General features: G+C 47.5%; 4 protein-coding genes across 4 annotated transcripts; 2 read left to right on the forward strand and 2 right to left on the reverse strand.

Annotated features, from left to right (window-relative positions):
- Positions 1 to 85: 85 nt before the first annotated feature.
- On the reverse strand, positions 86 to 3,608 carry PFICI_05514 (uncharacterized protein; the record flags this gene model as incomplete). Its single annotated transcript, XM_007834095.1, has 8 exons — positions 86 to 1,295; positions 1,365 to 1,625; positions 1,680 to 1,795; positions 1,857 to 2,431; positions 2,492 to 2,872; positions 2,929 to 3,121; positions 3,178 to 3,201; positions 3,324 to 3,608. The coding sequence occupies 8 exons, from the start codon at positions 3,606 to 3,608 to the stop codon at positions 86 to 88; spliced, it is 3,045 nt and encodes a 1,014-aa protein (XP_007832286.1).
- A 750-nt stretch (positions 3,609 to 4,358) lies between these two features.
- PFICI_05515 (uncharacterized protein) lies at positions 4,359 to 7,433 on the forward strand (the record flags this gene model as incomplete). The annotated part of the gene is made up of 9 exons (XM_007834096.1): positions 4,359 to 4,361; positions 4,421 to 5,076; positions 5,130 to 5,238; positions 5,278 to 5,512; positions 5,658 to 5,843; positions 5,896 to 6,769; positions 6,826 to 7,011; positions 7,092 to 7,245; positions 7,302 to 7,433. 9 exons carry the CDS (start codon positions 4,359 to 4,361, stop codon positions 7,431 to 7,433), a joined length of 2,535 nt encoding a protein of 844 aa, XP_007832287.1.
- Positions 7,434 to 9,926: 2,493 nt separating this feature from the next.
- Positions 9,927 to 10,896, forward strand: PFICI_05516 (uncharacterized protein; the record flags this gene model as incomplete). Its single annotated transcript, XM_007834097.1, has 2 exons — positions 9,927 to 10,362; positions 10,469 to 10,896. 2 exons carry the CDS (start codon positions 9,927 to 9,929, stop codon positions 10,894 to 10,896), a joined length of 864 nt encoding a protein of 287 aa, XP_007832288.1.
- Positions 10,897 to 11,374: 478 nt separating this feature from the next.
- Positions 11,375 to 12,149, reverse strand: PFICI_05517 (Ras-related protein Rab-6A; the record flags this gene model as incomplete). The annotated part of the gene is made up of 4 exons (XM_007834098.1): positions 11,375 to 11,430; positions 11,512 to 11,790; positions 11,869 to 11,982; positions 12,077 to 12,149. 4 exons carry the CDS (start codon positions 12,147 to 12,149, stop codon positions 11,375 to 11,377), a joined length of 522 nt encoding a protein of 173 aa, XP_007832289.1.
- Between the last annotated feature and the right edge of the window lie 1,378 nt (positions 12,150 to 13,527).

Consider the following 13,527-nt stretch of genomic DNA (forward strand, 5'->3'; position numbering starts at 1 on the left):
ACCGCAACAGACCAACCAAATTTTCTATCTGCAGCATAGATTTGCAATAATCGCACTTCGTGAGTACCATAGTTTCCATTGTATCTCACTGAGTCGACTGAGAAATCCCCATATTCTCGGGACTTAATCCACAAATCCTGAGTAACTCTGCGAAGGGCATCAATGAAATGTCTTTTGCATTGAGTTCTTGTTCTCTCAGGATCACTGGCCGCATACACTCTCTTCCAGCCTTTGAGCGAAGGTGAGCAGCAAGTGTGTCCGCCCTACCAAATGAGGCCTTACAACCCCACGTAGTACCATCATCGAGTTCGCCGAAACAAATAGATTCTTTTTCTCCATGACCGCGCTCATGCCTGTTGCAATCTCTCTTGCGAGTGAACTTCTTGTCGCACAAGGTGCATTGGTACGGTTTCTCGGAGTTGTGGACTCGAACATGCGCTACCAGATTGTGCTTTTGCGTGAATGTTTTGTTGCAAAGCTCGCATTTGAAGTCGCGAGCGTTCTTGGTAGATGAATGAGGGGCTGTTCTTAGTTGTTGTTTAGGAAACTCGTCCGCATTCGACATGTCGAAGCCATGGAAATCGAGCATGTGTCTCTCAAGCTCATTCTTCGCAGCAAATCCAAAATTGGCCGAATGGCAATTTGTGATGGTGCATAAGAAAGGGCGCTCGTGCCGATTCACATGGTCTTTTCGTTGCCCGGCATTTTTGAACCCTTGATGAAAGTAGTAGCAATTGAGACGGGGACACTTGAACCAAGATGCACCATAGTACTGAATCAAAGTAGCCTGCTCTTGGTCTGTCAAGCCATCCTCTATCTTTTGCTCAAATACCTCTCGGATTGATTTGATAACTTGCATCAAGCGAAGTGGTGCTTCATCAAGGCAGGTCTTATCAGGACCCTCGAGTTGTTTCTCCATCCATGATGCTGCCTGTAGTAGGTCGTCGTAGCAGTCGGCCTTCTCGAAACGAATGAATTTTCGTTTGACTGATGCTGATATGTTGTTCATTCTCGAAGACGCTTCCCAATGCATGGGAATGAAGACATCTAAAGTATCCACTAGATTGCTGAGATCATCGGCTTGGGACGCATCTCCGACTGCGGTCGCCACGTCTAACGCCCAACATGAAAGCGCATATTCTGCATATGAGTAGAAACCGGTCAGGATCGAATTTGAAATATTCTCGTCGGGGTAAGACGGGTCAAAGGGTGGAAGATTAAGATAGGCCAAGCTCAATATAGCCAACGAGTGGTCTGGATTTCTCCATTGGACAAAGTTTGTTCTGCGGAGATACCTTTATAATACGGTTGTGATTAGCAAATCTTCAGAAGATGTATTCTATGCTTCGCCTAATAAAACTTACTCTTTCGCAGTGCTGTGGATCAAAGTGATGCTGTCGTCGGATTCTTGCTGGACTAATGATGCGAAGAGAATATCGGGTGAGTCGAGGAGCCTTTTCTCAAAATTTACGTCTTGAGTCTCCAGGTCCACTGAGATGGCTCCCTGTAGCTCGCGCCATCTCAGAGGCCTTTGAGCAGCGACTATCCAGCCAAGTACCTTTCGAATCATGGCAGAAAGTGGTTCTGGACGGGAATCCGTAATGCGGTACAATATGCGGTCGTATCTGGTAGATCTAAAGTCAGTATTGAATACTTGAAATATTTTTTTGGTTACATACAAGTCATCAAGCTCCACAGGCAATCTTTCAGGGTTGAGTTCCTGCTTCAGTTGGTCCGGAGAGCCTAGGTTGAAAAGATACTCTGCGAAAAGCCGCGCAAAAATAAACATGCCTAGCTCAAGTTAGAACAACATGTCTCAAGGGAAATTCTTGATACTCGCCTTGAGATCTTGCCACAATTATGTTGGTAATGTGAAAGAGTCTTGCATGGAGGTTCCCGAAACGCTCCTCGATACGCTGCTGCCATTTCTCCGCAAATGCCTTGATGTCTTCCTTGTTTTCAGCTGAAGAGACCCTTATCATGGGAACTTGAGCCAGATCTCTACGTCCTACACCATCGTCCTGACTCACAAACATTATCCGTATACTGTCAGGATCACTACCTATCAGCGTCTCGGCTTCTTCTTGGAACCATGCAGTTATTGTTCTGCGTTCACTTCTTTCGCATTCATCTAGCCCGTCAAGTATGATGAATTTCGTTTTCGATTTGCCTTCTAACGCTTGGTGTAGCATCTCCTTGGCCAAATCTGGCGACGTTAGAGCCATACTGCCCGACGACGATTTGTTGTCGTAAAATTGATACAACAGATCCCCGTCCATATCCTCACGAAGCAATTGTGCTGTTATGGACTTTGCGGCACTCAGCATACTGTTTCTTGTTTGATCTCGAAACTTGAAATAAAAATACGAGACCGACACCTCAGGGATTGTCTTGACTTTGTCTACAACAAGCGATGCTAGGATAGTTTTGCCTGTTGAATCTCTTAATTACAAATATCCTCAGTGGTTTGAGAAGAAACGAAAACACTGACCTGCGCCTGGAATTCCATTGAGCCACAAGAGCGGAGTCGTACAATATTGCGGGAGAAGCCAGTCTTTGACCTTTGGATGTTCCAGAAGCCATCGTCCAGCATCTGGACAGATGGAACTTATTTCTTTGTAAGAGTCCTGCAGACCATCTGGCAGGAAAGGCGATAGCCATTCCATTACCTCACAGAAGCGATTGCTCTGCGCTGATTGATCCATCAATTGAAACATTTGTTCCTGTTGTTGACGAATAATTTTTACTTCTTCAAACTGTATCAGTGACGCACGGCTCTCTATGAGATGTTTGTGGCGAGTCAAATTATCCTTGATCATTTTCAGTCTCAAATTGAAGCCTTTCCAAGTAGCACGGAAGAGCTGTTTCCACACTGAATAGCCATTGTTTCAGCGAAGGTTCATGAATGCAGCAAGGATGATAAATTACCTTTTGATTTGAAGTGTCTCAAGGTCTCTCGGTGAAATTCCAAGATATCTGTATATATATCCTTTAGAATTTGACCCATGTGGTCATTGCCAGCAAACAAGCTCTGGTAGCTGGCCAGGAGAGGTATTTGCTCCCCAATTTCCTGGTAGGCGTCCAGGATACAATGTAGGGCCTCCGCGTGTGTAGAAGCGACCTTGATAAGGTTAGCGCTGGGTGACAATCAAGCGTTTCAATGCTCGCGTTGCTTACTTGCAGGATGAACTTCATTGGGCCCTGAACATTAACATCAGCGGCGAGAACAATCGATGGAAGGAAGAAGTGAAATAGAGTAAGAAGACAAAAGAGACACATAAATAAGAGGGGGGAACGCAGAAGAGATGGAGACAAAAACTTACCCAAACGAAGGCAACTACCTCATTAACGTTCACGAATATCTCGATAAGTTTTCCGTATTCTTCCATCGACTTTAAAAATGGGTCAAGTCGCTTCAAATTCATCATGCAACGTCTGCTTTCTTGATCACTCTCCATTTTGCGCACTGCAAGCTTCAAATCGTCAAGACTTGTCATGGAAAATTCCAGCTCTTCTGAGCTGGAGAGTCGAGCCCTTTGCTTGAAAGCGCGCAACGCATCCACGAACTGATCCTTAATAGGCAGCCAACTTTGCGCGCTGGCCGCCATGATGTTGTTCTGTGAGTCCATAGAATCTTTTTGCGAACGTTCCGGATTGTGATCCCTGAGAGATTCTTGAAGAAGTGGTGATTTTGTATTGACTTTGGGTAAGGCTGTGGGGTTACATGTTAAGAATCGACTGCATGAAATGCCTGTCTGCCTGTGGTGGGGGTAGCCAAGGTTGACTTTGGGCAGAGCTGATGTTGCACAGATGGTGGCGGTGTACTCGAATGCATTTCGGATGATGATCTCGGTGGGTCCTCACTTTCGCCAGCATCCATAGAGCCGTTATAAGTGATGGTTCTGAAGGCTTTTTTTCCCCTCCCTCATTTCAACTGATGGGATATCAGTGTACTGATGTTCGCTCGGTATTTGTTAGCATCATGTCGTCCATACCAAAACGATTGTTGCCAAATCGCGGCACAAACGGCTATTGCCATAGCCAAGGCAACCCTCCAGCCAAGCGGCAAAAGCAAGACGACAATATGCCTCACGGCGCACATCTGTCCACGCAACTACGGCAATCTACTCGACTCGAATGTAAGAACTCCGTCTCGGTATTGAGTGACATAAGTAGATCTCTCTAGCCACCCGTTCATTTCCGGACTGAAACCCAGATATTTAGCGTTACCCTGTCAATCCCTTTCTCAAACAGATTCCAGCGGCAGTCATGGGAAAAGTTTAACAAGTAGCTCGAGTTCTTGGCAGACACTTGCATCAAACGATGATCGTCATGAAGTTGATATTTCCTGTTTTGGAATGGTAAGTGCCTAGCAGGACACTCTTCGGTATCTTGAATTGAGGGGCTCATGTTATCATAGCTTTGCGATGTTCAGATACAGCTGAGCGTGGTCCAACCAGGGTTTCACCACAATCTCCAAACCTACCAGAGCGACAACGAGAACTTCAATGTCGTCGACGTTTTTTTCGACCACTCCAACGGCGTGATCCGAGCTGAGGATACCACGCCGATTGCACTGTTGAATGTCAAGGCCTACAGGGCTTTGACTTCAGAAATTGACCCCTCGCTGCTCTCCTGCATTGGTCTCGTCAGACAAAAGGATCTCGAACAAGGCCTTTTTAACTCGACGTCACTCCGAGTGCCACGGTCGCAAAAACCTTCATGCCCTATGGATGTCATCATATGTGGACCGCATTATCTTCGCGATAAATTGAGTAGAAACCTGTCCAAGTCCAGGTTATTCTTACAGCGCCCTCGATTTATCCCTGACCATAGAATTTATGATAACCCGCATTATCTAGGCCTCCCAGGCCCCGACCCGATGGAGGGAGAGGCTTTGTCTTCTATCACGAAGACTACTACGCCAGAAGGCGAAAAGGGCAAAATCCTTTCTTCAGAGTCGCCAGAGTCTTCACAGACGATTGATGCTATAGACATTCTCAGCCATATTACGGTTCAAAACGACCTGCAGGAAGTGGATATGGATAAGACTTTGATAAGAACAGCCCTGAAACCGTACGGTTATCATGTCTCATAGTGTACACCCAGAGCGCTGATTAAGTCATCAGGTACCAGAGAGAAGGAATCGACTTTATCCTCCGTCGAGAAAGGCCGTCACCAGATGACACGAATAGTCTCTGGAGAAGACACTGCTCATTCGAAAGCGAGCCGCTGTCAGTACTCGTAGTAACGAACATCGCTATATCCACTGATGAGGGCATTAGGTATCTCCATCGGATAAGTGACACAAAGAGTCCAATACCTCGAGATCCACCTGGGGGAATACTTGCCGATGACATGGGCCATGGGAAAACACTGACAATGATATGTGCCATCGTTCGGACCTTGCAGCAATATGATACTTACAATAAGCAATTGCCTTCACCAAAATTTAAGTCAGACCATGGACGCAATCCCAGCAAGAGTACCCTAGTTGTACTTCCCTCTGTGGGTAAGTTGCCTACTGTCCTACTTACTGAACAATAGAACGTGCGCTGATGTTTGCACTGGCTGGAAGTATTAATGGATACATGGATTGACGAAATCAAAAGGTATGCTCAATGTATCTTCAGGAACCCTAACGACTAACTAAACAGACAGACATGTCGTAGAGGGGAAAATATCGTACTGCAAATATCACGGCCGTATGAGACGCTTAGATGACTTGACCAATTCGCCTCATGACATCGTCCTTACTACTTATGCCACGGTTGCCAAGGATTACAGTCCAGGAGGTGGAATGCTCGATCATTTTCAGTGGCATCGATTGGTGCTTGACGAAGGTATATTAGCTAAGATCTCGATCTTATGTATATTCTACTAAGGCGTTAACAGCACACACCATACGAAACGCTTCGAGTGGGCAATTTCAAGCCGCCATGAAACTGTCGGCAAATATAAGATGGTGCATCACAGGCACGCCAATTCAGAATTCCATCCATGACCTAGCTTCGCTGTTCAAGTTCCTGCGTATACCTTACTTGGAGGATGATCGAACCTTTCGTAAACACATCATCGGTCAAACGTCCGTCTCTGGGGCCATATCCAGACAGGGATTGGAGAATCTCAAGTTAGTCCTTGGTGCTGTCTGCATCCGACGAAGTTCATTACTCGTTGCGGAATCTGATGTGCTCTACAAAGAGATACGAGTAGATCTCACACCAATTGAGCGCGGCGGGTATGCTTCGATCGGCATGTCCATCAAAAAGTCGCTAGATGCCACTGTCAGTTCTCATAAATGTGGAGGAGCAAGTCGCATGCTGCTCAGAGGTATCCTGAAACTCAGGCAATTCTGCAACAATGGTGGACGTCAAATATGTTCGTCGTCCGGCCATGGTGATTCAATGGACACTTTGGACGAAAAGATCAGCCTTCTCGAACAGAGTTCGGAGACGACATGTGCCCTTTGCTTAACATCCGTGCTAGTCAATGGTGAATTCGACCCAATGCGACTACCACAGCTTACGTGTTGTGATGCATTGATATGTGGCAGTTGTGTACCCCAACTCCGATCACAGACTTCTTCAGCTGGGACACTGGAAGCAACACCATGTGTCGTTTGTGGGGACGACCATGATGGTATAGACTATCTTGTCGAAGCCAGCCCAAATTGTTCAATCGAGCCATTAATTGAGCCTTGGACAACCACAACTTCTAAGCTGCATGCATTGGTCACTGATGTCATTGAACATCACATGGAGGAAAAGAGGTACTCTCTGATATGTCGGGGTCATTTACGCCGACTGATGGCTAACTATGAAACAGCATTGTTTTTACTTACTGGATTAGCACACTGGATATTATAGAGAGCATGTTCCAACAGCAAGCAATCTCATTTCGACGTGTCGACGGCACACTTAGTACAATGAAGAGAGCAGAACGGCTATCGCAATTCCACCAAGACTCGAGCATCCGCGTGCTCATAATGACTCTCAGTACCGGTGCTGCAGGGTATGCCACTCTATACTACAGGACATGAATTTGCAGGCGATGCTTGATGAATCGTATGCTAATAGAGTCCTTTGATATAGACTGAATGGTCTTTCAGTGGCCAGTCGACTTCACCTCGTCGAACCCCAGTGGAATCCATCAGTCGAGGATCAAGCCATAGGACGGGTCAAGCGCATGGGTCAAGATAGGCAAGTTACAGTCCTGAGATACATCACAAACGACTCGATAGAAATAGTAAGTTATCATCGTTACAAAACAGCTCGAGGAGCCCAGTTCTGATAATTGGACAGAGTGTGCAAAACCGGCAGTTGCAGAAGAAGAAGCTCGCCAACGCTAGCGGTCTACGCGCAGCTGATGATAATAACGGTCAAAGAGATCGAGGTATGTATCGAAAGGAACTGGAATCGCTGCTATGTATCTAAACGTTAGACATCATACGATATAGTAGTTGAAACTAAGCCCCACACCGAGCATAGAGGTATTAACTGTCCGAACATTTCTTGAAGTGCGTGAGTCTGGTATTTTGCAACGAGAACTTTAATTGCCTTAAGGCCGACCTGACCCAGTTTAATATCTCTGCTTAAGTCGGAAAGATGTATCATGGGATTGATTACTAGTCCTTAACGTTATAACGCATTGTCGAAAGTGAAAAGCCCCTCACGCACTATCAACACAGCCACTATAAGGCTGTGCACGAATAGCCATATACATAGGTACGAAGTAGGCCTCAGCCATTTGGGGCGTCTCACGGCGTCACTGAAAAAACAGTCCTGTTTGACCATCACGTGATTCATTCATGAAGCAGATTCAAATTTCAAGATGAACGGCGATACTACATCAATCCAATCAGAAAATGCGCATCAATCTGTAAAGGGGAAAGCGCTCATCTTGCTTCCCAGCTTTAGCGAATGTAGGGTTGTCGCGATCCATCCAACGCATTATGCAATTCAGCAAAATGCATGCAAAATGCGTGCAAAATAGAGAGCTATACAGCACACTAGCCACACACTAAGACACATACGCCACATGCCTATATACGCCTTACAAAATTGGTAGGAAATGCCGAGAGAGGTACCTCCAGCTTATCTCGGGATCCATATTTTCTGTGGCGTTATGAAATTAGTGGGGCTGCTCAGAAATGGAGTCCTGGTAGGGTATAATTAGCGTAATATACGCATTATGCAGTAAACTGCATTATGTGCGTATAGACCGCGGTCTTGCATGTAAACGGCATCCCTAAGCGAATGTCTGTCTCTGTGTGAGTCACAGCGTCGATTACAAAGGCTCTTACCTGGAAGCAAGGGGGGGAGGGGACACCACCGGCTGTACGGAGGTACGTACTGCGTATTCGACGCTCAGCGCCTAAACCTCTTTTAGGCTGCCGGCTCGCCGCTCCAGTCCCACAGACCAGACTTGTTGTCAAGCCTGACCTACACCTCCTCCAGCATAATAAACGTTAGATCGGTACATGCCCCATATTTCTTTGCTCTGGTGTGCCTGGTATCTTCCCTCATCTTTTCTATGGCACGATACGGCTTATAGAAATTTCTAGCAACTGGTGTGGACACCAGGCGACGAACCTTCATAACAGCCAGTATTAAGCAGCACAAAATATATGGGAGAGTACGTGGTAAATCACTGGATCCAAATATGGGGGTTTGGTACCGATCTAACGTTTATTATGCTGGAGGAGGTGTAACATGGATGCGGCTTAGTCCCATGATTGTGGCTGGTGTGTCTACGCCACAACAGTGCTTGTGTTATCCATCCGTGAGACCCGTAACCTAGTTATTTAGCAATGCATGCTTCTTACCACAATTTGTTTCGTGCTCATGGTAATCAATGATTGATCCATTTGTACGATAAAGTATCATATAGGTGGGGATGGATAAAGTACAAAGCTGAGACTTGGATCCGAAGTGTACAGCGGATCGCCCTCGATACTTATGGATACGGCGACATACATATGTACAGTTTGGAATGTCTTGGCCTCCAAGCCATGACATAAAAATAAAACACCGAACCTCCCAGGTACTTTCAACAGTCTTCTTAATCGGAAGTACTGACGGCAGTGATTAAGCTAGCTTTGGCCAATAATCAAATCCAACTTGGATTCAGATCTTTATGCCCGTGCATATAAAATAAAAAATAAAACTAAGGGAGCATCTTTCGGCCCCCTATAGAGATCTCGCAAACATTACGAGAAACATCGAGAGTCAATCGATTTCTGTCATTAGATCTATAAGTACCTAGGCGTCTTCAAGATGGAACCCCATACGTCTTACCAGACTGATGTTCGGAAAGTCAATGTCAAAACCCGTTAACTTCTTTTTGAGCTGCCCAGGTAGATGCATGTGAGTTTTAGAGCTTCGATTGTGTGGACTTGCCCAGACATGATTCGGAGTTGACATCTTCGGTGCTAGCGTTTCGAGAGGTACACTATTGTACTTTGTTATTTAATCATTCTACAGCGGATCATTCGCGACTTTCACGGACTTTACTTCCGGGCTGCTCTGGCGACCAAAGCTACCCTGTTTCGGAATCCCAGAATTATACCCCAAAATAGTCATGGACCTTTTATCTATGAATATGGTAGTAAGAATTCGGGACTGTTGCATTCACAGAAACCCTCCAATATGAAGTGCATCTCTCCGAGGGCCGGCTTAGGCGCTCTCATCAGCAGCAGCAGCTTTCGCACATCAACCCCACCAAGTCCGAAGCAGGCGCCTTGGGCTGCCGTCACCATACACTTCTTCTGCACGGATACTCGGCCCTCATCCAACCAAAGAAAAAACGCGCCGAATCATCTCCGGATTTCCTCCATTCCCTCTTTCTCCTCCTCATCTTTCTCACGAACCACAGCAGCAGCGGTAGCAGCAGCAAAGATGCCGGACAGGAAAATGTCGACAAACAAGATGGAGCCCCCGCCCCCGCCGCCCGTGAGCACGGCGGGCGACCTCGTCGAGTCGGCCAAGCGGGCTGCGGGGCGCAAGGCTGTGGCCGAGCACCTGCACCCGTCGTACACGCGGATCGGCATCGGGTCCGGCTCGACCATCAAGTACGTGGTCGAGGCGATTGCCGACCTGCCGCGCGAGCAGACGGACCGCATGAAGTTTGTGCCCACGGGCATCCAGTCGCGCGACCTGATCCGCGTCGCCCGCCTGCCCCTCCTCGCCATTGACGACATGGTCATGGAGGCCGAGTACGAGGAGGGCCAGCAATATCTCGACGTCTGTTTCGATGGTGCCGACGAGGTCGATCTCGAGCTCAACCTCATCAAGGGCGGTGGTGGCTGTCACTACCAGGAGAAGCTGGTTGCTGTGTCGAGCAAGAAGTTTGTCTGCGTTGCTGGTAAGCTTCATTGCCCCTCCTTGCTTTGATTTTTTCCCCCTCCAATATGCAACACGCATTCATTACACAATATTGATTCTGGTCCTAACTGTTTCATTCTCTTTAGACTACCGTAAAAAGGTCGACCGCCTCCTCACCAACTGGGTTGGTGTCCCCATCGAAGTACAGCCTCTATTCACCGAGCGCGTGCGCCGCCAGCTCATTACCATGGGCAGCATCAAGCCCTTCATACGGTCCGGCCTTCCCGGCAAGGCCGGCCCTATCGTGACGGACAATGGAAATCACATCATTGACGCCCCCTTCCCGCCCCTGCTCCTCAACAGCGAAAAGGACAAGACAGACCCCTCCAAGGGCTTGTGGACGGTGGACGAGTTGGCCACGCGGCTGAAGAGCATGCAGGGCGTGTTGGAGACGGGTATCTTCTCGGGCTACAACGGCCCCCAGTCAAGGACCCTGCTTACAGACGCAGAAAAGCCAATTATTGTGTACTTTGGTATGGCCGATGGCTCAGTAGAGACAAGAGAGGCTCAATAGTTTCAAGAGCAAACTATAGCAGTGTCGTAAAGTATAAGTCGGGCGGCGCAAAAGCCACTCCCTGGCCCTCTCGACCTATCAGATAAGCTCATTCCGTATATGAAAGAATAAAAAGAATAGAAAAGAGTAAAGAAGCTATAAGACGAATGCATATCTTGATCCTTGTATCGCTATCATTTTGATTCATCCATTTCATATCTCAATTGCGCTGAAGCGAAGGCGTATTACATATACTAAATTCCATATCGGTGTAAATGCCCGGCAACTTCTCTCCATGGCTTCGTTCATGCAATGCACAGAACCACGTTGGTATTTCAACCCATCGCAGCTGCTTTCATTTATCATACAATCTCTTCGATCGATTATGCCGTATGAGGCCTTGCAAGCCGCCACAACATTATATCTGCCCATCCTTGATTCTTCGACTGTGTATTTAACACCTTCTTCCGAAGGGAAAGGCATCGGTTTCGGGGGCGCTTTAGCAGGAGCAGCCTTCCTGCTGCGGGGCTTGAGTGTTCGTCTTGACATCAATCACTGTTTCTCATGTTAACCATCTGTCGTGTGCAAATTGCATGCCCCCCTTGGATCGGTTGGAAAAAGTGATGGTATACGTACTCTGAGATGCTGCTTGCCCAGCGGCATCAGTGCCCTCCATTCCTGGCAGAGCCTGAGCTATTCTCCGGAACAAAGTCTTGACATTGTGGCCGAGCTTTGCGCTCGTCTCCACAAACATGAGGTTGTTCTTCTTGGCCTCGTCTTCTCCCTGCTGTGTTGTAACCTCACGTTTGTCGTTAAGATCAGTCTTGTTGCCGACTAGCACGATAATTACATCGTTGCCTCGCTCGGCCCGCACATCGTCTATCCACTTCTTTGTGTTCTGGAACGACTTTGCATCTAAGGGGGAAAAAAGATGTGTTAGATCCCACTCCATGAAAAAGCGGTGACAGAGACAAAAATGACCACAAAACATACTTGAGATGTCGTACACAACAACAGCCACGCTCGAGTCTCTGATGTACGAGGGGATCAAACTTCTAAATCTCTCCTGTCCTGCCGTATCCCAGAGTTGCAACCGTACAGTCCGGTCTTCCAGGTACATGGTCTGTAATATGCAAGATGGGTATTAGTTCCTATGCCCAAGATCGCCATGTTTTGTGCTTTGCCGTGATGGTTTGGCTACAGTGGGTGCTTGCCTTGGAGAGGAAGTCGATGCCAATGGTGGCTTGGTACATGTTGTCGAACGAGTCGTACATGAACCGCGTGATAAGAGATGTCTTGCCCACTGCAAAGTGTACATGTCAGTGGCTGTAGCTATTTGATACGAAAGTCAATTTCTTGACCCTCGGGCGCTTGAGTGCATACCGCTTTGTTCACCAAGGAACACCAGCCTGCGTAGGTGGTCATGGTCAGCATCACCGTCGTTCTACAAAGCCAATGAGCTGTACAATTGGGGAGGCGCCTTTACTTGAACTTTTTGAGGGGGTTGCTGTACGACCCGCCTGTCCCAGCTTGAGCCATCTTTGCGGTTGGGGTTGGGTTGCGCGACCTTGTAGATGTCGAGGTTTGCGTGAAAAGTCGAGTCGGAAACACACAATGGAACTGGCGGCGAGGATATTCTGAAGTCGGTACCGTTCAAAGCTTGGGACAACGAGCGTCCAGTCAGTCGGTCGGGCTTCTGGTGGACGGGGGCGGGATGCAGAAAGGGGGCGCGGCTCCGCGGCGGTAGGTACTGGCAGCTGGGTTTCCTACCAACGGGTTCAGTAGTAGGTAGTAGTAGCACTACGTATGTCGCTAAGGCGTGCGGGTTCTGGGGGTCCAGTTGGGGGTCCAGCTGGTGGTATCAAAATCGACGGTCAATAGTGTGGATCATGTGTTGTTCAAAGAACAAGTGGGAATATTGGTTGCGGTCGGCGTGAAATAGTAGCGTCGTCGTACTATCTAACAAGAACGAAAAGAGAGATTTGGAAAAACGTGTCGTCGCAATAAATGAATGGCTTGATTGAGTGCGGAAGAGATAATTAATTTATGACGTCCAAAGAATTATTAGATAGGACAAAAAGAAACTATCCTTCTAGAAAGGCATAATTATATGTAGTGATTAACTTTACCTGGTTGAAAGTTTTTGGCCAATGGCTACCGGCAGTAACTTCCGTGCGGCGACGTGCAGGTGCTGTCAATACTGGAGACAAGAACAGCGCATAGCCTCGACGGATCCAACAGTTTGCTGTGCTAGTTGCAATTCGCTGCCTGCCTGTAAGGAAGGTCCCTGACTTCCACTGCTCAGCTCAAAGCAAACCCACAGTCGCTCAGCTACCTACCAGCTACCCACCCGCTTACAAAGGTGGTTCAGCAGGCTTTATTCAATTTGGCGGGCGTTGGCAGGTGTCGACTCTCACCTCTGCAAAAGAGTCCAAGCACCAGACCACTTTTTAGTACCCGCATGTTTTTGACCAACCCAAAGTCCGATAAGATAATTTTGTCTTATCAATCCCCTGGCGTACCGAAATTTTGCGAAAGTTTGGGCCAACTGATTGCAAAGTCCCCGCCAAAAACTTGACGAGCCGAGATTTTACAGTGTGCGCCCCAAACACCACAACATATCAAACTCTTATTGAAGAAGCAGACTTTGGT

Source organism: Pestalotiopsis fici (assembly GCF_000516985.1).
Source record: "Pestalotiopsis fici W106-1 unplaced genomic scaffold PFICI_Scf_3, whole genome shotgun sequence".
Lineage (NCBI taxonomy): Eukaryota > Fungi > Ascomycota > Sordariomycetes > Amphisphaeriales > Sporocadaceae > Pestalotiopsis > Pestalotiopsis fici.